The sequence below is a fragment of the Pteronotus mesoamericanus genome, unplaced genomic scaffold (genome assembly GCF_021234165.1).
Source record: "Pteronotus mesoamericanus isolate MK-2021 breed Mesoamerican mustached bat unplaced genomic scaffold, CSHL_Meso_final contig_657, whole genome shotgun sequence".
Taxonomy (NCBI): domain Eukaryota; kingdom Metazoa; phylum Chordata; class Mammalia; order Chiroptera; family Mormoopidae; genus Pteronotus; species Pteronotus mesoamericanus.
In genome coordinates this window covers 4,464,286-4,486,759 of record NW_026555229.1, presented here as the reverse complement: position 1 = coordinate 4,486,759, position 22,474 = coordinate 4,464,286, and the positions used below count along the sequence as shown (strand labels likewise).

General features: G+C 57.7%; 1 protein-coding gene across 4 annotated transcripts in view; it reads right to left on the bottom strand.

Annotated features, from left to right (window-relative positions):
* Positions 1-5,007, bottom strand: part of PAX2 (paired box 2) — a 75,193-nt gene extending 70,186 nt beyond the window's left edge. For 2 of the 4 annotated variants that reach the window (XM_054581719.1, XM_054581720.1), the window contains exons 1-3: positions 4,950-4,992; positions 1,248-1,416; positions 268-465 (exon numbers count right to left, since the gene is read on the bottom strand). In XM_054581719.1, the coding sequence (XP_054437694.1) occupies positions 268-465; positions 1,248-1,416; positions 4,950-4,992 (410 nt within the window). Of the gene's footprint in view, positions 1-267; positions 466-1,247; positions 1,417-4,949 lie in introns of all 4 variants that reach the window. The other 2 variants (XM_054581722.1, XM_054581721.1) reach the window with 2 other exon arrangements.
* Between the last annotated feature and the right edge of the window lie 17,467 nt (positions 5,008-22,474).

The window sequence follows — 22,474 nt, the reverse complement described above, 5'->3', positions numbered from 1 at the left end:
CACAAACACTTGGATTCATTTCCAGGACACCGGCGGGAGAAGCCTGGCAGGGAATACCCAGCCCTAAGCTGGAGACAGCCCTGTTTGTCTGTCTCTCTGCCTCCCAGGTCCCCTCTCCATGCCCGAAAGACTTAGAGGCTGAGCGTGGGGAGGAAGGGCAGAGGCCTGGAGAAAGAACCAAGACCCCAAGGCCATGTGCTGGGGTGCCCTGGTGGGCAGGAGCTGGGAGCTGGAGTCCTGCCCTGCAGCCCAGGGAAGCTTGCTCACCTGTTGATGGAAGAGACACTGGGCACTGTGTCATTGTCGCAGATTCCCTCAGCCAGGAGCCGGTCACGGATTTCCCAGGCGAACATAGTTGGGTTCTGTCGCTTGTATTCAGCAATCTTGTCCACCACTTTGGGCGTCGCCACTTTGGGCTTGGAGCCACCTATCACTCCGGGCTTGATGCTGCCAGTCTCGTAGTACCTGCGCCGGGAAGGCCGGCGGGATCAGCGAGAAGCAGCAGTGGCAGGGCAGGGGTGGGGAGTGGGGGCTGTAGTTTCCAGAGCAGCTGGACTGCTCTCCTGCCTGAGGCAGCTGAGCAGAGGGAAAAGGCCCAGCTTGGCTAAGCCAGCTTCCAAAGCGAGCTTGGCTAGGGCGAGGAACAGAGGAGGATGAGGGAGAGTACAAGGAGTGCACTCCTTCCAGGAGGCAGTCATGCCAGTGGCTGGGTGTACACCAGCCGAAATAGGTGCCCCTGGGAGTAAAAGCCCAGCCTTTCATTTGGGAAGAGCAGGAGGAACCGCACTTCCAGACCCTGGGGCAGAGCAGGGCTGAGGCACCACCTCCAGCCCTTTCCCACTGGGTGCAGAGCCCCTGTGGGAACCAAGACCATCCTTCCACATTCTCAGTGCTAATTTTTCTCCTCTTGGGCACCGGCTTTAGCTCCTCTCCCTGCTCCTCCAATTCCCCAGTCCATATAAACTCTGCTAAAAGAACTGCCCCCTCCTTTTCTGAAGACAGGAATCAGGTTGCCTCCCAGAGCTGGGCAGGCGCTGAGTGACCCTGCTCCAACCTCGCTCCTGGGGCTGGAGCCATCACCTGAATGCTCTCTCCAAAAGGAGCAGCTCTCCAGATACACCGAGTCAGTTATTTCCCTCTCCCGCTGGCATCCTCAACTTTTAGCCAGGTCCTTAGGCTAGAGACCCAGGGCCGGCAGGGGAAGGAGGCAGGGCGTCCCCCTGGGGCAGCAGCTCCGAGGCCCTCACCTGCCCAGGATTTTGCTGACACAGCCGTGGCTGACCCGCAGCTGCCGGGATATGTCGCAGGGCCGCACACCCTGGTGGGCTAGCTCCACGATGCGCTGCCTCACCACGTCGGGCAGGGGTCGGCCGTTCACAAACACCCCCCCGAGCTGGTTCACACCCCCGTGCCCTGCTGGGGAGAGACAAGAAAAAAAAACAACACCCCACACACAGCAGGGACCAGCCATTAGTCAGGGTCCGCGGCCCAGGACGCGTGAAGGGAGCAGGCAGGGCAGAGGGGCATGTTCTCGGAGTCGCGGGAGAATGGTGGCCCGCAGACCACAATGCAGAGGATTGGGGATTGGAACCCGCGGGCCGGTAGAGACGCGGGAGCGCAGACGCTAGGCAGAGGGCTGGGAATTAACGCGGCTCAGACCAGTGGGACACAAGGGAGAAAGTGGAGGAAGGAACGGAGACTCAGAGCAAGCGAAAAGAGGGGAGAAGGGGGGAAAACAGCAAAGGGGGAATTAATGCCAGCAGGAAAGAATGTGGAAGAAAGGAACGCCCGGGCAGAGGACGTAACCTGCGCGGAGCGGGATCCCGCCTGAGCCGCAGGCAAGATGGAGTTGTCGGTGTGTGCGGGTGCTTTAGGGGGTCTAGGTCTGGGTGACTACATAAGAGCTCCGAACACAGAGAGGGACATCACTAAGTCTCTGACATACGCAAGTCCCTGACATCCCCCTCCTGCTCTCTACCTTTTTTTCCTTGTATTTATTTTTAATCGGATTGGGGTTTTCCTACCTCTTTCTCTGTGTTTTTGTTTTGTTCTGTTTTTTAATCGAGAGTTTTCGTTTCCTTTATGTTTTCTCTCTTCAGGTATTTGGGGGTCCATATTTCCCTCTCACCTCCCTAGTGTCTATAGTTCAAAGAAAGCCAGGTGGAGGCGGGAGGGCCGAAGAGGCAGGGGCCGGGAGTCGGCTGCGCTCCGAGACAGGGAGGCAGCGGTGAGCGCCGCGGCGCCGCGCGGGTATCAGCTGGAGGACGCGGGCGGCTAGGGCTCGCCTGCTGCGTTGCGCCAGGCTCGGGGACCCAGCGCCTCGCCCAGGTTGCCTGGTACAGGCCGCTCTGGCGGGCTGAGGGCTCACGGGGAACCCTGTGCAGCCAGCCCGGGCCAGCTCGCGTCCTTCTGACCTCTCAGACCTTGGCAGTCGCCCACAGCAAGGCGTTTGCTCGCTTGGCCAAGAGGAAGGCGCTGGGCTTCAAACCGGACTCCGGACTCCAGCTCGGGCTTCCAACCTCGGAGCCCGGATGGTTCCAGGTGATTACCGGATGCCAGGCCTGAGGGCGCTTGCTGACTCCCCATTCTCCCTGGCCTAAAGCAGTCTAGAAATCCTGCACCCAGAGCGATCAACCCGCAGCCGCAGTTACTGATCAATCCAAGCACGGAGACTTCTAGCGGCCGAGTTGGGCCGGACCCGGCCATCGACCTGCAGCCCCTGCCCTGCTAGCCTCGGGCGACTTTCGGAGAAAGCGGGGACATCTGCGTCCCGCTCAATTCTTTCCCTTCCCCTTCTAGGGGCGACCCATAGCACAGGCAGGCAAAACCCCTGGGGAGAGGCCTCGGAACCTGGAGGCTGGGGAAGGCCGGAACCTCTTATTTTACTCCCCATCTCTGCTGGTCTCCCTACCTCTAACCCCACTCTTCACCCCTCCCCGCCCTCCAAACCCCGACCATCAATAATTTAGGCCCCGGGAGAACTCGCGTTACCGGTATGAAAAGGCGGCAGCTGCGGGCAGATTAAAGATGAATAATTCAGCCTCCCCGGGCTCTGGGCCCGGTCCCTCATCCCCAATCTAAGGGGTGGGAATGGAAGGGAACACGGCGGGAGTCCAGGGCTGGGGGCCGGAGCCGGAGCTGAGTCGGGCCTGGATGCGCCACTGCCGCCGGCGCCCACTCCGGCTGCAGAGGCTTGCCAGCCGGCCCGCCGCCCGCCGCCCGCCGCCCTCCGCCCGCGCCACGGTCTCTCCCTTCCTCCGACCACCTTCAGCTCGCCTTGCTCCACTTTAGGTTTCAAAGTGGCACCCAGTGGGCAGCCAGGATTCGGCGGGTTCCCCGCGGGATCAGCCAGAGAAGAGAGCAAGCAGAGGCGGCCGGCTGAGAGGCAGGCGGGCTGGGCGAAGACGGCGTGCAGACCCGGTTTCACTCGCTCAGAAAGGGAGCCGGGATTTCTGGCTTGGCTCGCGGAGACTCGCGGCAGCCCGAGGCCCCTGGCTCAGATTTCCTGTGCTTGGGTATTATTTAGGAAAATACATTTTATCCCAGGAGTATCTTTTAAAGCTCCCCTTGTAACGCTTCATATATATATATATGCTTAGAGAAAAAACCGCTCTCCCTCCTCGGCTCTCTTGACTGAAGCACAGATCCAAGCTAGTTCTAAAAAGTTTCCCTCTGAAAAGTTACAAATCATCCTTAATTATTAATCTACAAAGGAAGAGATGTTTTATTTAGAATCTATTTACCTTTTAAAAAAATGAAGCCTGACAAAAATCTCTGAATTGTTTTCCAAGCTAAAGACATATGGCAAAAATTAAATCTAAATTTAATTAAAATAATTCCCCTTTCTTATTTTTTCATTTCTTCCCCCCCACGCTTTTTTTTTTTGTCACATCCTTTCTGTTTTCTCTCTTATTTTCTTCCCTGTGTTTTGATTTCTCTTTCCTTTCTCCCCAGCTTTGGCATTTGCCTTCCTTTTGTTCTTTCCCCTGTATTTTCTCCCTCTTTGCTTACCCCCTGGCCAGGTCACTGGCTAAATTGTCCTCACCAGGGAGTGGGAAGGTGGGCAAGGAGCCTCCAGAACTAGAAGCAGAGGCTTGCTCTATCCAGGTGCCTCCTGGAAGGTTCCTCTATTCCATCTTTTGCTGATTTTGATTTCTCCTTGGAACATCTCTTTGTTTTTAGAGTATCTCTCTGGGAGAGGTGAAGAAAGATGACCACCACATCCTGCCAATCTCAGACTCCCAACTCAAGGAGAAGAGAAGGAGAAAGAGAGGGAAGGGAGGGTGGAAAGAAAAAAGGAGGAAAGAAGTATTTCACGCCAGCCCACAAGAAGCCTTGGCTAGGCTGGCAGGGCACAGAGATGCTGGGAGCTGAGGGTCAGAAGGGGGCACCCCACCCCCATACTCTTCTGCCCGATTGTCCTGACACTGAGGCTGCTGGTGCTCCCAGTCCCATCCTGGACAACCACACTCTAAGTTGGAGAAAGGTACAGAGAGATGAGGGGCGGGAGGAGGGGAGGCAAACAGCGAGGGAGGAAGAGAGAGAAGATAGAGAAATCACAACACAACACAAACCCTGAAAACTGCCAGCCCATTTGTCACCCAGCCCAGGGCAAGAGGGTGACTAGGGAGTGGGGTTTCTGGAGGGGGTGGGCTGTGGATCCACGACTTAAGAAGAGGCAGGTGGAAGGAAGGCAGGTGATGGGCACCAGGAAAAGGCAGGAAGGCAGGTAGAAGGAGAAGTCTGGGTGACAGAAGGCGGAGGGAGAGAAACGGAAGGCTTTAGAAACAGTGGAAAATGAGCGAGGAAGAACGAAAGGGGAGACTGGGAGAAGCCAGCCTGGCCTCCAAGACGGGACCTGAGAACCGGGGGTCAGGGCCGCGCCAGGAAGGAACCGGGCTGGGACGGGGAGCCCCGAACTGGAACAGAAGCCGGGCGCCGGTACTCACGGTGCATCGCGGAGAAGGGGTCTGCTTTGCAGTGCATATCCATGGGGAGGCAGAGGAGCGGGAGCAGCGCGGCCGCCGCCGCCGTGTCGCCTCTCAAACTCAACTTCAGGACTTGAGGAGAAAAGGGAGGGACGATGGGGGTGGGGGTGAGCAGGCGCCCAGCTGCGGCAGGGCGCTGGGGGGCAGGGGGCGCCGCGCTGCTTTCCCGTTGGGGACTCGTCCCTGGCCGGCCGGAACTGGCAACCGCAGCGCCCGCAACTTCCCGCCGTCGGGGCGCGGGGCTGGGCGGTCAGCAGCACGGCCCCGAGGCGGCGGGCCGGGCCGGGGGGATCTGGGGGCGCATGGCGCTCGCGGCCGCTGCGGCCAGGGCTGAAGCTGGGAGCGGGAGGTGGCTCGCTCAGCTCCCCTGGAACCCGGTCATCTGAGAGGCGGCAGTCGGAGAGGGCGAGGAGCTGGGGCGGCCCGAGGGCGCCGGGCTGGGAGTCGGGCCGCTCCAAGTGCCGGTGAGTTGGCGAAGTTGGCAGAGAAGTAGCAATCCTCGGGATGTCTGGGCGGGCGCCTTCGGGAGGGGAGAGTGCGAGCCGGGCCCCCACCCCTGGAAAAGGCAGGCGCACGCTGCCGCGGCCGGAGGGCCGGGAGGGAGGGAGGGAGCGAGCGGCGCAGGCAGCACTGGGCTGGCCCCAGGTGGGTTGCGGCCGCGAGAAGACTCGGTCGGAGACTGGAGCCTCGGCTCCCGGTGTGTCTCTCTCTAAAAGCTGCAAAGTCCCCTCCAGACCCCCTCCCCCTCCCCGCGCTGGGAGATGGATGACTTGTCAGACAAAGGCAATAGATTCCACCACTCTGTGATTCGCCAGCGCCGGAGCCCCGAGCTTCGGCGAGGAGGGCCCCGCGCCTGTCACTCCGGTGCCGGCGAGGGGAGGGTAGGGGAGGGGGAAACGGGAGGGAGGAGGGAGCGGAGGGCGAAGGAAGAGGGAGGGAGGGGAGCGGGCCAGGGGGAGGAGGAAGGGGAGCCCGGGATTAAAACTACACTGAGAAACGAAACTCGCCGATAAGATAAACGTTAGATAAGGATAAAGAGCGGCCAGTCTAATGAATATTCAGGCAGCGACAGAGGGCCGCGGAGCGCACCGCGCTTGGAAGCCAGGCTGGAAGTCCCGACTCACCCAGCCCCGCCATCCACCGGCCAGTGCCCGCCTGGGCCACGCCGCCCGGAGCTGGGTCCGCATCCCTAGGCTTAGCCCCCTACTCTCCGCTCTGAGTTCCCTTCCGTTCCTTCCTTGTTCTTCCTTCCTCCCTTTGGTCCTTCCCTTTCCCCTTTCCCTCCTGAGGTACCTCCCCACCCACGCACCCCCAATTCTCATTCCGGGGCAAAGTGCCTGGCAGTTTGTCCTCTCCCCGTCCCACGCGCGGCTGCGCATAGGGCTTCCCTCACCCCCTTGCCCATTGGGATCCGGGCAGCCCAAAACACTCGGTTTAGAATAGAGGCGGAGGCCTAAGGCGAGGAGGACCCGTCTGCCTCAGTGGGACCGAACGGACAGTGGGAGAGCCCGGGTATTGGGCACCTGGACGCTAGGATGGCCCGGGAGGAGGGCTTGTGGAGGGACACAGTGCAGAGTGACTGGTCGCTGGCGGCAGAGAACGCGGGAAACCAGGGCTGGCTCTCCCCGGCTGGGGAGAAGAGGCTGCGAGCGAGGCTGAGCGCCGCCCGCTGCCAGCTCCCGGATCCGGAGCTAGCACAGGGGGCGCAGCGCGCCTGGCCGGGCCCGCTCCTACCCGAGCCGCCGGTCCAGCCTCCGCAGCTCTCGTCCGCACTAGCTCCCTCGCTCGCACGGGTCCGCTTGCACGCACCAGGCAGGAGAAGCCCTTTGTCTCCTAACTGGTTAAGTACAGAATATCCAGGAGATCTTTATGAAATATTTTCCCTCGTCTCATAAATCATCTTGGCACTTCAGCTGATGTTTTAACTCTCTCTCCCTCCTTCGCTCCCTCCCCCCGCTTCCCTGGGTCTGCGAAAGGGCGGTTCAGGGAAGCCCGCGCTGCGCTCCAGCCTCCGGGACTCAAGGCTCCGCTGGCCGATGCCTGCAGACCCTGGCTTTCGCCGAAGCGCCGCAGACCCATGCCACTGTCCCGCTGGCCGGAGCCTTGGCGGCAGCTAAGATGAGGGCCACACCCGCCCGACTCAGCCAGGGGACTCCTATTGGACCTCTTGCACCCAGGTTTTGAGGCGCCTTTAATCCCCCTGCGGGGCTAGGTCCAGGCTCAGCCCGAGAGTTTGAGCCTCCCATTCCTTAGGGGACCGGGGCCTTCCGGGATCCTAACGTTGCCCTGCTGGCTGGATCCTCCTGATCCCGGTCCACTTAGTCCACCTGCGGAGTAACTTCTGGGAGGGAAAGAAACAAAACAAAACAAAAACAAAACAAAACAAAAAACCCTGTCCGCCCTGCCTCCTCCCTCGCAGTCCCCAACCCCACTTCCCTTGGGTGGCCAAGATGATTCCCTGGGGCAGGAGGTGGAAGGCGCAGGGTCCAGCCCCGAAGGTCAGTCTCTTCCTCTCGAGACCTGCAGATGGCGCTCCCGGGTTTGCTTTGGCCTCACAACCCCACGAACACGCATTAACTTCGTGTGTGGAGTGAAAAAGCAAAACAGAGTTCTCACAGCCTAAAGGGAAAAGCTCCCACCCCTAGGACTGGGACTAAAAGGCTCTCAGGTGATATTAGTTGGTACAGCCTTGGGCTTTCTTCAGAGAGGCAGTTAACCCAGAATTGGGGGGTGGCGGGGGCGGGGGGACGGGGAAAACATGGAGGAAAGGTCCTTACTGAAAGGAACTCAGAACTCAAGGCGCCCTTTGCTCCGTGTCTTCCTATGGTGGTCCAGGAAGTTGTCTTCGCGAGGTTGAACTATTGAAGGAGCAAGACTGTGGGCAGAACCCCCTCTACACAGACTCAGATTTTTCTATAATAAGATGGACACACCCCACGGTTACATATGTGATGAAGCGTGGGTGCAGACAACAGGCATTTGCAAGAGGCAGTTTCATCTTTTGTAAAGGACACTTAATGCAAAACTATGCTGGAAGTTGTACTCACACACCTATCCTCCACATGTACTCCCTGAAAAGTGAAGACCTTTCCAAGATAGTCCATTTCACAGCTAGCTCCTGAGATTCCAGAACTCCACCCACCCACCCCACTTCAGCCCCTCCTAGGACCCTTTCTCTACCCAGCACTAGCTGGACACTCACCCTCCCACCAGGGCAGCCCTTGGCAGCTTCCTCCTTAGCTCCAGCCCTTCCTGGGTTTAGAAAGTCAAAGAGCCCCGTTCCTTAGTGATTTTAGCCAAGACTCTGCCTTCTCCAGGCTGAAGGGCTGGCCTCTCCCTCTGATGCTCTCTTTTCTGTTCTTCCCTTTCTTCTTCTATAGAGCCTAGTAGAGAAGAAAAAAAGCAAGAAAGGAAAAAAGGGAAGAAGAGAGAAGAGGAAAGAGGAAAAGAAAGAGAAGGAAAGAAAACAACCCAACCCCAAACACGACCCGGGCTCCGACCTGTCAGGGTTGGTTGCTTTTCCCGTCTGCCTCTAAATGAACCTTTTCTCTCTGGTGTTTTCAAAGCAGCCCTTCCACCCCCCAACCTAGGGGCATTTACACTTCAAACAAGGCGCCCGCCTCCCTGCGGAAATTTAAAGGCAAATAAACTTTTGGGGAGTTGCTCTGATACCCATCTCGGGATTTGCTTCATTAGCCGCCTCTGTGCATCTGATCTGCCCAATAAATCTTCCTTGTGGATCTCTGTTCCTTTACCTTCTCCACTCCCTTCTCTGCCAGGCTTGCCTGGCGCCCAGTGCCCCCACCCTCGCCGCCTTCCTCTGGCACAGACGCGGCCCTTCTGAGTCTCCGGTTGTCTGGAGCCTGCTCTTCCAGGGTGTAGGTGAGCAGGAGGTGGCGGTCCCCCTTGAGCTCCTTTCTCCTCCCCCACAGGGTGCACGTGCACAGGCCCCCAAGCCAAACCAAGCACGACTAGCACTCCAAATTCCCAAATGAGTTTCTGGGCAGATTGTGTGTGAAGCAAAGGGCTTACGGAAATCCTGTCCACTGTCCCCAACTGCACCCCAATTTTGTAATCCTTCCGCTCATTTTCAGTTTCCCTGTCCCTGGTCCAGGGCTTTTCACCCCTTGAGGAAAAGCAGAGATGTCTCTGCCTCCCCTCCACAGGCAGGGCCCTGACCTGGGGCTCAGGCACCCGACCTCAAGGAGTTTGGGAAGGTGGCTGGGCCTGGGGGGTGCGGCAGAAAGTCCCCCAGCCGCGCTCTGTTGGCCTGGGCCTGTCTTCCTGCTTCCACTCCTGGCACCTCCCGGGGAGCAGCGAGGGGAGCCAGGGCCGAGGCTCTCAGGGAAGGGATTAGAAATTCCGAAATTAAATGCATCTCCCTAGGAAATGCTTCCCACAGCGCGGACCAAATTAAACGCATTAAAGTTCAGGGGGGAAAGAAGCTGTTTAGAACCAAGGGGGAAAAACTAGTCCGAAGGGAAGAGAAGCAGAAACGGAGGAGGGAAGAGAGGAGGGTAGTGCAGAACAGCAGCTCCGCAGCTGAACTCCTTTTCTGAATTATTCCCGGTTTGGGAAGTCATCACCCCCACAAAAAAGGAAAGAAGAAAAAGTTCGTCTGACAACCCAAGTCCGGACCCCCAGCGACCCACTCTCCCCAAGGGTCCCGGCCCACCCCGGCCCACCCCGGCCGCACACTCTGAGATCAGATTCTGGGCAGTGGGCGCACGCATCCCGCCCCCTCTCCAGCTCGGCCAGACCAGCTCCCGCCCAGCCCCTTCCCCTCCTCCTCCCCATACTCTCCCCGTCCCTCCCCCTTCCTAGCCCTCTGGTCACGTTGGAGGATGGGTTTTTTTTTTTTTTTTTTTTTTTTTGGAAGAGCTTCTGGTACAATATGGAGCACCATGGGCTGCAATTTCACACTCCACGGCACATTCCCCCTAAAGCTACTTTCTTCTTCTTTTTTTTCATCTAAGACCCCCTAATTTCTGCTTCCTCGCTCCCTCCCTTGCTCCCTCTCTCCCTCCTGCTCTCACTTTTCTTTTCCCGCTTTTGTTCCCAATATTTGGGCTCCCTGCGTGAAGCCCGGGGGGCCAGACTCCCGGCCTGCCCTGCCCACTTGGTCCGTCGGTCCTGCGGGGGCCTCGCTCGTGCTGCGCCTTTATCCTCCGGGGCCCCTCCCCCTTTAACCCGGCTTCTCCTCACCGGAGGTCCTAGCGACCTGCCCGGCCCTTCGCAGCCCCTTTGAAGGGAAAGGACGATGCAAGTCACTTGGCCACCAAAGCTGCCTCTTAGCGCAGGGGCCTGCCAGGTGGCTGCCCCCGGTGGGTCACCCGACTGGGGAGCAGAAAAACTGGCCAAGCCAGGAGAAACTGGGACAGCAGATCTATAGGGTAGGAGTGGAGGGCTCTGTCCAACAGAGAACAAGCTACTGGGTGCGGGGAGGCAAGAGGGCCAGTGAGGCCCTAGTCAAACCTGGATCCCCCAACACACCCTCATGGACCCCTGCACAGCCAAAAGGACCACTCACTCTACAGCCCGTGGGAAGGAACGGCAGCTTCCACCTGCAGAGACCCTTCGCCTGTCTGAGCCTCAGTTTTTTTGTCTGTGAAATAGGGATACTTACACCTGTCTTGTCTACTCTGTGGAGCTAGCCAATAGGAAAGCATTTTGAAAACCAAATATTTCTATAGCAGATGAAGGAATAAGTGCCTAGCTTTCTGAACCCTTAACCTTGCACAAAGAGGGCAGGGAGGGACCTGAGCATTTAGGCAAGGCAGGAGGTGGTATTTCCCATCCAGCTTCTATCCTATAAAGGTAATTAGAGGGTCCGTCACTGTCTCCCTTCCTGTGTTGCTCCCTTTCAGGATTTTTCCCCCCTTTCCATTGACTACACCACACTCCGTCCATGTTTACCACTCTGCTCCCTATCTATCTGCCACTCCTCCATGCACACTTGCCCGGCTGCACCAGCGCAGCTGCCAGAGGATCAGTTAAACTCCCCCACCTCCACCCCAGCAGCCGGGTTAATTGTGGCCTCCGGCGCAGTCCCCTTTGGGCGAGTCTGCCAAAACCGTCGGGAGGCGCTGGCCTGTTGGCAGAGACTTGGGGAAGAAAATCCCGTCCAGTCCGGTTCCAAACAAAGAAAGTTGGTCCTCCCAGGACCTGCAGTCAACCTGCCAAAGCCAGAGAGGAGATGAGACGGTGCGGGAGGCCTGACCAAGGGGAGGCTGGAGGGGGAGAGGGGCGGGGAAGAAAGGGACGGAAAAGGGTGCTGAGGAAACGGAGACGACACCTGTGTTGGGAAGGCCTGCAGATGCAGGTTTGGGAGAAGCCGACGTTACCACCCGGCCAAGTACCGCTTCCCAGGTTCCACCCCAAGCTGGGGTGAGGGAGTCCGAGTGAGGCTGAGTGGCTCTGGCAAGTAATGATTAACCCTTTTCTCAGCCAGGCCTTGAGCCCGCAGCCTGACCTGGCTCCGGTGCAGGGAGACAGTGCCAGTGGGGCCTGGACGTCCCAGGGGCTATCCGTCACGGCCACCGCGACGAAGGGGGCTGCGGAGGAAGGGGGCAGGCGGCAGCCAGGGGCAGCCGAAGGGGAACGGAGTGCGGGGCAGGGCGAGCGCAACTCCAGATGCCGGGCGGACCTAAGAGAGGGAAAGAGCTGCAGCCAGTGTCCAAGGAAAGGAAGGAGCCAAAAGCGGGCGAGGGCGCTCGGCTCTGCAGCGCCGAGGAACAGTTGGAGAGGGGCGGGAGAAGCCCGGCGGGCTGAGTTGTCCCAGAGTTACGAGCAAGCACCAAATCTACTCTCGGATCCATCCGCGGCGCCCGCCCTCCCTTTCTCCTCTGCCAGCAGCTGTGCGGGTGTGAGGAGCAGGCGGAGAACGCGCCAGAGCCGGGAGCGGGTAAGGAAGGGGAGACCCGCCAACGACCCTGGGAAGCGAAGGGCAGGGTCGCCCGGGCGGGGATGGGCTGCTTGGCGCCGCGAAGTGGCTGCAGACAAAGGACCGGAGCGGAGGGGAGAGGGGGAAACGGGGGAGAGAGGGGCTGGTGTGACAGAAAGAGACCCAAAGAGAGGCGGCTCTCGGGGGACTGACCGAGGTTGGTCCCCTCCTGCCGCCTCCGCCCACTCCAGCCTAGAGTCGGACGTCCCGGGGGCTCACACCCTCTGGGGTTCCTGCCGGTGGGCATGGGGTCTGGGCGAGGGGTGTTGCTGTGGCTGGGGTGGGGGTGCCGTGTAGGCGTGTGGGTGCGTACGCGCGCGCGCGCTCGGGGGAGGCAGGCGGGGGAGGGCTGGGAAAGGGCCTTCGCTGTTGGATTAGACCCCTGGCCCGGCTGCACGCCTCTGCCCTCCACCCTCCGCGGTCCAGAGCAGTCCATCCTCCGAACTTGAAACAAAAGGGCTGGACAGAATCCCTCAGGAGTCGGGGCACAGACTCTTTCTGGAAAAAGTGCTTTGGTTTGAGACTTTAAGGGTCGCATCCAGGAGTATTTCTTAACTTTCGGTAACTGTTCCTGGGGTGGGGGTAGGGGTGGGGGTAGATGCCAAGTAAATCTCGGACAGAAAGCCCCGGTCCCAGTAGTTCGATCCGCCACGTCTGGACCAGCGAGGAGGTTTAGACCCGCGGCTAACGAATGTATTGAAGAAACTGACTAATGTATGGAGGAAGCCTCTTTCAATTTCTAAATCAATTAAGGAGAATTTCTTATGTGTCTCCTTGGGGGCTGAACGTCTCTTGGTGAGGGGATTGGGAGAGTGTGTGTTTGAGTGTTGCAAGGGTTTGTAAGAGGTGTTATGTGTCAGGGGGATGGAGAAGGGTGTCTAGGCAAACAGCTGTGTCCCAGGCGGGGCTGAGTTAGGAGCACAGGACCCGTATCCAGCACCTCCCCCTCCTCCCTCTGCCCTCAGCTGAGGCTGCTCCCAGGCCAAGGCCTCCGCAGCCTCTTCCAGAGGGGCCGCCAATCAATCCTGCAGGTCAACACAGCAATTAATAACAGGGTGAGGAGGCCTGGCAAAAGAAGGCGGCGAGGCATCAGGCTGTGTCTCCCCCAGGCTCTGAGGTCCCTGCGGCAGCGCCAAGGAGTGGCAGGGGTCTCCGAGGGCAGAAAGAACCATGGGAACTCAGTGTGGGCTCGGGAGTGGGCCCAAGACCCCAGGAGGGAGAGGCAGGGGACCGGCGGCAGGCAGCCGCTGGGGCAGGCCAGAAGAATAAAAGGGAGGACGACAAATAAAGATCTTGCTTTTATGGTCCTGGAGGTATAGGTGGTGATGGCCGAAGACCACAATTGACCTGGTTGCTGATTCTCTCCCCTTCTCCCTTCCCTCCCCCCTTTCCTGTTGGTTTTCGCTACTCCAGAACAGGCTCAGCGACACTAAAAGAAAACCCGCATCCTTCGCAAACCCGGCTGCGGCGGTTGCGCCAGGGCATCTGCCAGGCACGCTCGCTCGCGCGCGGGTGTCACTGTCATTTTGAACTAGCCGGACGGGGCCGAAAGGGGCGTGGGGCCCCGTCAGGGAGACACGGGGCCCTCCGGGGAGCTGTGCCCCAGCCAGGTGTGCGTAAGAAAGAGGTGAGGGGCAGAGGAGCGGGAGGGGGCGGTGAAAAGAGAGAGAAGGCGGCTCTGAGGGCGGAAGACCCCGGAGCTCGGTGGGGCGGCCTCAAAGGGAACTGCGGTTTCCTTCTCCCAGAAAACAATCTCTCCTCTGGCCCAGTTCCGCAGCTCTTCCCCCCGCTTCCCCAAACCGCGACTGGCGGGGGTGCGATAAAAACGTGGGTGGCGGGGAAGGGAAAGAGAATGCTGTGCGCAGCTGGCCTTCCTGGCCGCTCCGCCAGGCGCACCCGGGGGAGCCGCTACTGTGTAAGCGTCCCGGTCCCTTCTGGAGTGTCCCGAGCTCCAGGAAACTTGGGATGAGGACCCTGACAGGCGGTCAAGGAGGCGCTCGCCGCTCTGCCCCCTCCTTCCTGAGGCGCTGTGGAGGGTGTCAGGCTTCCTCTTCTGGGAGACTTGATGGGCCTGGGAACCAGGTCCAGGTACCTCAGGCCTGCAAGGCAGGGAGAGCCGCCTTGCTAGAGGGAAAATGGAAAAGTGGGAGCGTCGGGAGCCTGAGAAGACGGGACAGGGAGAGAAGCAGGGAGGGGGGCAGGGGGCAAAATAGATCCAGAGTGAGGGAGAGAGAAGCCCTGTGCAGGAGAGGAAGAAAGGGGGAGAGAGGTTCCCAGAAAGGCCCAGCCATTAGATCTGTCCTTGGGCTGCATATTTATACGGTCGAGGGGGTGCACAGATGGGCTCTCAATTGAATTCCATCTTCAACACCATCAGAGATTGATTTTGTACTCGCTTTTAATTTTGCCATAATTAATTAGATCATTACAACTGTTTGCTATTGATCTCCCTACTTAAACCTCTGGTGCGGAGGGGTGGCCCAGAGCCCTAAAAGCCCAGGAGGCCACAGTTGACACTCCTGAGGGTCCAGGTTCCCCAGGGGGGACAAGGCCCCCAAGGGGAAACGGAGACAGCCCAAGGACTGGGCCAAGAACCTCAGGGAAGGGTAGTGCTGAGGGTGGAAACTGCTTTACCAGCTGAAAGAACTAGAACCTGAGTTGGTGGGGGGAGATGAAGGAGGGAGGGAAGGAAGGGGATTTGAGGAAAGGGAGGAGTGAGGCAAAAGGGGGGGGGGGGTGCCTGGAGTTAGTCCTTGACCTCTGTGGGATTATTTGGAAAATTCTTGGAAACCTGATCCAAATTTCTCCCTCCCCACTAATCCCAAGCTAAACTTGGGTCCCTAGTTTCCCTGAAATACACCAGGGCACCTAGTGGGTGGGCAGCGCTGAGTGGCCAGGCCTGGAGGAGAGGGAGAGGGAAAGAAGGGAAGAGGAGAGAGAGAGAAGCCCTCTGACCTTAGCTTTTTGGGTAAACAGTTTCATATTCTCCCGCCTGGGTCCCCTGGGGCCTGCCACCTCTCCCCTTATCCCAGGACTCCCTTGAATTGTTTATTCTGGGGGAGGGGCAGAGCCCTCTCTCCACATGTGTTCGGCGTGCACACCAGCGCTTACACTTTGGCTCCTACTCTAATGTACAAGACCTCACACGTGTGCACACACCCTGTCCCCACCCACTAGCACACCTGCACACCCACCCACACGCAGTTCCCACTAGAAACTAAGGCTCTCCCCAGTGCTCTCAACTTGGAGAAAGTTGTGCAAAATATTTATACACTGAGGGAAAGTGGAAAGATAAAGTCTTAAACGCACAACAGAAAGGAAATGCCAGGTTCTGTAAAGAGATCGAGAGAAGTTGTAACTCACATTTCTGGGTGGAAAGTTTTAAGTGGATTTAGAGGGCACTAGGAGGGAGGGCCAGAAGCTGCAGTGGTGGGAAGGGGCCACAGAGCCCCGTCCCCAGCCGTCGCAGTGGCTTTCTGCCAGGCAAGCACAGAGAGAAAGGGAAATGAAGTCCGCCCTTGGCCTGGCCGCCCCCATCCCTCTCAGTCACCCCCCCTTGCCTGCGGACCTGGCTCTCACCTGCCCGGCCCGTGCGCCGTTCCATGCTCTGCTCCCCGCCGCTGCTGTCTGGGACTGGGTCTCGCTTCTCCACTCCTCCGCGGCCCGACAGCGCGTCTCGCCTTTGCCGCCGCCGCCCCGAGATCTGGGCGCAGCCACCCAAGACCGAGTGGCTCAGATAACCCAGGCTGTCCGCCGCCTCGGCGGTGCGCTCCGCTCGCGCCCGCGCTCACACACCCGGCCGCGCCGAGGCACAGCCACGCGCGGGGGAGCCCCCGGCTCTCGGTCAGCGCACAGGCGCACACGCGCCCCCAGGCCCGGAGCCAGCCTCAGGCAAGCGACTCCTGCGCTGCCAGAGGCACCCAGAGACCGTATCCCCAGCCTAGATACCGGCACTCTCTCACTCACCCCCTCTTCACTGTGACAAGCGCCCCCCTACAGTCAACAGCCTGGAACGCAGGGCCGTCTTCACTCTTGTGCACTCCCCAGTTCTGAGAGGTTCTCCTCCCCGGTGACTCACAGCACCATTCCCATCCTACTGTCCCCATCATCAGGCTCTACAGCCTGCTGCACATACCCCGGTCTTAGCCTCAGTTTCCCAGACCCTTCTCCACACCCCCCAACTTTCTCCATTTACAGTCTCTCCCTGGAGGTCCCTGTCACCAATACACTGTGGATCTGCTTACTAAGTCTCTCAGAAGCTCTCCTGCTCCAGATTTAAAAGACAAAACAAAACTCAAAATAAAAGGAAAAGTCCTGGTTCCCTTGTCTTAAGGAGGCAGTAAGGACCCCAGGGAGAAGGAGAACCACCAGAGCCTCCCCAACTCCTGTCAGGCGCACACGACCACTAGCTTGGGCCGCACCACCCTGCAGGAGTCTGTTTCTCCCGCCCCCTCTTGGACCCTCAAATGCACACCCTGTCCAAACATCCCTTATCGAAGGTTTGCTTTGGCGAAGGTTAACTCAGCTTTTTCCCACACGGCGCCCTTTTGATTTGGAATTCACACCTCTCACACCTTTGGCACAAATTCTCCTTCAAACTTCTTATACACGACTTTCTCACATGCACACTCTTGTACGCCTACTTCTTACACATTCAGACACCTCTCAAGTACTATTGCCCCCACGCCTACCCTCCCTGTATCTACCCCTTTCTCACTTGTCCCGCTTTATACCCCTCCCAACTTGTGCTGGGCCTCCCACTCTCGCACAGCCTGGCACACAGGTGCTCAGGGACGCTGAGAGGCTGTCAAGAAAAGTGCCGGGTAAGCCCCAACGCAGGTTAGGAACTGGAAGTTCTTCGTGTAAGTTGCGTCCACTTCAGCTAAACTTCTAGAAAGTCGTGCAACTGAGGACAGGAAACTGGAGGGCACAGGAGCCCAGAGACAAAACCAACGTCCTTGTTTCCCAACTTAATTTTTTCTTAAACCTTCCTACAGGGACATGGATTTCTAATCTTTCAGTCAAATCATGGCCAAATTACCACCTTACTATTATTTGTGATTTAAGACATCAGACTTTTCCAGCCTTTCTTTTTTCCCTTTTTAAATCAGTGATTTTTCCAATCTAAGAGCCCAAAAACTTAGAAGCAAAACAATTTTTTTCTTATTGTCATACACAGAGCAGCATTCCCAAGGACAAGAAGGGAGAGCACATACAAAATCACACTCTCATTACAGACATGTGACATGTTCACACACATAGTTAGCCTCTCTGTCACCAACTCAGAACCACACCCAGTCACACACAAGGGCCATGACCTGCTGAGTCATACCTTTACGGTGCCACTTTTTTGTCTTTGTTAACCTCTTCTCTAAAATAGTAATCCTTGTCCTTCTCACAGGCTTCTTGCAAGATAAATTGTGTGGAAGTGATTTATAAAATGTAAAGTGTGACCACAGACCCATTCATTGCTCTTGCTCTTGTATTATCAGAGACAGGAACTGACACCCGAAGTTTTTGACACACACACACATAGCAGAGAGGCACCCACTGGGGAACCAGGTGTTTTGAACCGCAGACACACACACTCCGCTCAGTGTCCCTGCCTGCTCCTGAGCCAGCTCGTCACAGTTACCTGAACACGGGGCCCAGGGTTGGGGCGGTGCCAGGGCTGGGGCCTGGGCCCAGGGGAAGGCAGCTGAGGCCATTGTGCTAAGCAGCCTGTCGCATACCAGAGGGACCAAGAGGAGGAAGGAGGTTTTTTTTAGCTCTTGGCTCTGATATACTTGGAGCCTTGGGGACTCCGGAACTGCAAAGTGATGCCAGTCAAAGGGCTCAGCTCCATACCTCAGCCTCCCCCTGTCCTCCTCCCTCAGGCTCTGCTGCTCTTTGTCTTCAGCCCTCGGCCCTGTCCCGCACTGTCTCTCAGGCCCTTTTGCTCATTGCCTGCCCCATTGATTGAGAGTCTCTCTCAGGTTCTCCAAGGAGTCCCAGGAAAAATGATCCACCAGCCTATTGATTCTTCATTAGAATTACATTTTCACGTGTGCTAAATTGGTTTTAAAAGCTTTTTCTGTTGTTATTGTCTTGTCAGACCCTGCGGTCCAGGGCAAACCAAGTTTAAACGTTGTGGCTTCTTAGGGGAAAAAAAAAATCACCAAGGCCAGGTCTGTAATTACTCGCTTTCCTGCCTTATTGTTGTCATGATGACAATTGTGATTTGGTTTAAGTATCTTTAGGGAAAGGGCCCTGCAGGAGGCTGGCTGCTCAGGTCAGGCTGGGGCTGGCTGGTGAGCTGGGTGTGCATGGAGAATGCTCTGAAGTCCCTGGAGAAAGGGCACCAGAGCACTTTTCCTTTCCTTGAAAATTAAATTTAACTCTTGAACCTGTATTAATTGCTTCTGGGACAAGAGAAAAGGTAAAAGTTTAAAAAATTGCTTTTTTCCCCCTCTTCCTTTTCCAGATGGAATAGAGGAGAAATACAAAACACAACCCCACTTATTCTAGGTCCCTCCCCTTTCTCCTAAATAGCTGGCGAGGAGATGTTAGCCTTTCACAAGGTGCTGAGGGAGACTTGCAGCCTCCTGCTTTATAGCAGGGCAGAAGCCCAGTCACAAGGATGCTTTTAATCATTGCACCCTGGACCGGGGGAGGAATGAATCCAAATGAGGGGGAAGAAGTGGGGGATAGAGAGGTAGAGACCCACTTGGGGATAGGGAGGGAGGGAGGGAGAGAAAACACCAGGGGCAGTGTGAGAAGTAGAGGACATAAAAGAATGAGAAGAATAAAGGGAAGAAGTAATAAAGACTGAAGAAAGAAGGAAAGAAGGGAAGAGGAAATGTACAGAGGAAAGGGAAAGAGAAGGGGTGGGGGGAGAGACCAAGGCAGACAGAAGAGCAAGCCCCGGGGAGATGGCAGCCTCCTGCCCCGCCCTCCTCCTGGCCTGGCAGCCAGCAGGCCATGCTGGGGAATGGGCACTGGGCGGCGGCGGAGCCCAGGCAAGGGAGCCGAATGTCTCCGTGATGTGTTTATCCCCTAATCAGTTCATTAGTTATAAACAACATGACATTAGAAGTTAGGAGGCAGTTGATATTAATTTTTATTTAACTAGTTGATGTTTAATCCGTCACGCCAGGCTGGGTAGCAGTGAGAAAGATCTTCCTGACACAAAACCAGTTAGAACTTCATAAGGCGCAATCAGTGTCCGCGCGTTGAAACAAACAAGAGAGACAGAGACAGAGACACAGGGAGAGACAGAGAGACAGAGGCAGCCCCGCCAGAGACAGAGCCGGCGAGGAGGACGGAGAGAGAGCTGACTCGGGTGAGGGCCCGGGAAAAATAAACTAGAAAGAACGCAGGGAGGGCGGCTCGTCTGGGGGTGCTGGCAGCCCTGAACCGGCCGCACCATAGTGAGGGGCCCGGACAGGCGCCCTGGGAATGCCCGGCCATGCCAACAGCGGAGCAGTCGGCCAGGGCCCTGCCAAGCCTCGCCGCTGCGACCATTAGCGCCTTCCGCAGTGGACCAGGTTGGGTGACCCGCATCCCGTCGGACCGCCAGAAGCTAACGTCCCGGCTTTTGGAAATTGTTCTTTCCCAGGTCCGGAGGCTGAGAAACCCTTCCCGTCCTCCTGTAGAAAGAGCCCGCCGGGCAAGAGAGGAAAGGAGAAAAAGGCGAGGAGTTTGTAACCAGCGACTCAAGTTTGACAAAGTTTGCAACGCTCACAAGTCCGAGCAGGGCGTGTGTGCCTGTGTGTTGGGTGTGCTCGGTGGTGGCGAAGAGGAAGGAAGTGGGGGCAGTCTGGGGGGTTCTGCAGGAGGGAAAGACTCCCCCCCCCGAGTTTCCCAATGCGTCCGCGAGCGTCCCCGTGTGCAGGTCTCCGAGTAGGGACCAGGCTGTATTGGCCGCGGGCTCCTCCGTGGTCGTGCCCACGCCCCGAGCCTGCGGTCCCCCAGGCTCGCCCGGGTTAGCCTCTCTCCCTCAACCCCGCCCCCAAGCACGAGCTCTCGGCTTTTTCCACCTTCTCTCGGGGCACCCGCCCAACACTGGCTCGGTCACGGCTTTCTGCGCCGGCAAGGGGGGGTGGCCAGGGCTGTAGTTTTCCGCCGTTGCGAAGGACACTGTTCAGAGGGGCAGAGGCATCCTCGTCCGCGCGCAGACTCTAGCCGCGCATCTCTCCATTTGCATGTTAATCTGCCTCCACCGCAAAAAGGAAATCGCTGAAATTCCGAAGAAAATTGCCTCTCTCCAGCGGTTAATAGTTAACTCAGACAGGAAAGTTCCCAGGGAAAGGCGACAGCCAGGGCGAGAGGCTCAGGGAGGCGGCCTGGGAGGACCGTGGCCCGGCCCCGGCCTCTCCCCTCGCGCGGTGCACTCGGCCCGGCCCGGCGAACCTCCCCTCCACAAGCAGCACGTCCCCTCACCCTGTAATTAGTATCGTTTAGTTCACAAAACCCTTCCTGGGAGAAATCTGTTCCCTCGTTCCGGGGCTCGGTTCAGCACCTGATTCCGCCCGGTGAGGTGAATAAATCACTGCGGCGGCGGCGAGGGAGCCGGACCGAGCCCGCCAGACTGGGGCCTCTCGAACGAAAAACCAAGAATGAGGCGGCGGGGTCAGGAAAAATGATTCGGAGAGATGGAGTAACCCTAGCCCAGGGACAGTGCAGAGCCCTGGAAGAAAGAACCAAAGAAAGGAAGGTACCCAAAGGCAAAGGGACCAAGACAGAAGAGGGAGATACAGAAAAAGATGGACAGGAAAGAGACAAGAGTGTGGGAGAAAGAAAGGCGAACGAAAAGAAAGAGAAAATGAGAAGGGCGAAAGAGAAGTTCGAGAAGAAAGAAGAGCGTGTAGGAAGATTAAGGAAGGGACAAAAGAATAAAGAAAATTTTTTAAAAACCAAGAAAGCAAAAGCCTTTGTTTTTTCTACAAAAACTCCCCTGGGAAGCTCAGCAGTGAGAGCGCGCCCCGTGGCGGCCAGGGCTCGCGCCCAAGAGCCGGAGGGCGGTAGACCCGGGAAGCCCGGGCAGGAGCGCAGCCTTCTCGCGGCGGGCTGTAGGCCCAGCCAGGCGCAGAACCGGACTCCGAGTTAAGTTCTTGGGTGCGGGGTGCCCAGGAGTATCTGTCCCCGAAAGGAATGGTGTTTGAAAGGTAGGGTGTCATCCTGGATCCAGGGCTGAGAAAGAGATGGATAGACATAAGGTACACGGCTCTCTCCTGGGCAGGCACTGGGTACCTGAGACTTCCTGCTCTAGAGCGAAGGGAGGGAAGCGGGGAACGAGGAGGACAGGCTTCGGCCTCCTCTGTACAGACCAGACAGCGTCCCGACAGCTAGGACCCCACCCCAACATCGTCGCTCTCTGTTGCAGGGCCTAGGAGCACTCCCGTCCCTCCCCACCCCACTCACCCCCGCTCCCCTTGCAGGTCCCCATAGTCCAGGCCGGCGCGCTGAGCCAAAGCTGCCAGAAAAAAAAGTAACGCAGCGAGAACCGCAACTGGGCGCCAGCGGAGGGCGCATTTCCTGAACCGCCTCTTCGGTGCGACAGAGGGACTCCCAGCAGAGTCTGCTCGCTCTAGGGGTCGGACCCTCCCGCCCTCCCCGCCCCCCCTCCCCGCACTGGGCTGCCCGGGCCAGAGACTGAGGAGGAGGAAAGAAAAGAAAAGAAGAGGAAAAAGAAGTGGGAGAGGGGGCGGGCAGAAGAGATACAGAGAGGAATGAAATATGGAAACTCAGACCAGAGGGAAAGGAAGGAGCCAGGGTGATAGGGAACATCTCCTCTCCGATCTGACGAGGTGGAAGGCCTCTCCAGGACGTCAGGCTGGACACTGAGACCCCAGCAAAGCCTTTGGAAGCTTCTGTGCAGTGAGAAGAATCTCCCCTATGGGTCAAGCAGCCCCTGGGATGACAAGTGCCCCGAAACTTCCCAATCTTTGGGACTTGTAGGGCGACGACCAACCCACTTCTTTTCTTCTGCTCCCTCCTTCCCTCTCTTCTGCCTTGTCTCTGCGCCAGGTCAGCCACAGAGCTGGACTAGAGGAGAATAGAAGGAGAAAGACCTCCAGGAAGGAGATAGGCAGCTCAGTCAGTTTCTACTTTTGCATGGAGACAGGATGAAACTGACATCTAGATCAGAATCCTTTGGGTTGAGGAAATTCAGAAGACAGTGACCATGCTGGGCCAGATGTGAGGGCACCAGTGTCAGTCGTTAAACCTGAGTCAACTCTGTGATGAACGTTGGAGTTATGGAGGTAAACAAGACACTGACCCTGCCTTCAAGGAGGACATTACCTGGTGGCAAAGAGAGAGCTATAAACCAAGGAAGTCTGCAAGATACCAGCTGGAAGGGTGACCGGGACACAAGGAAACACAGCTGGGGTAGTCAGAGAATGCTCATAATGAGGATGGAGTCTTGCAAGATGATTGGTGTACACAAAACACAGGGGATACCTGGGTAAAGTACGAGTATTCCCAGGCAGAAAGAGTAAGGAGCAAAGGCATGGGAAGGGACAACAACCCACTTAGGTGGGGAACTGCAAAGGATTCTGTG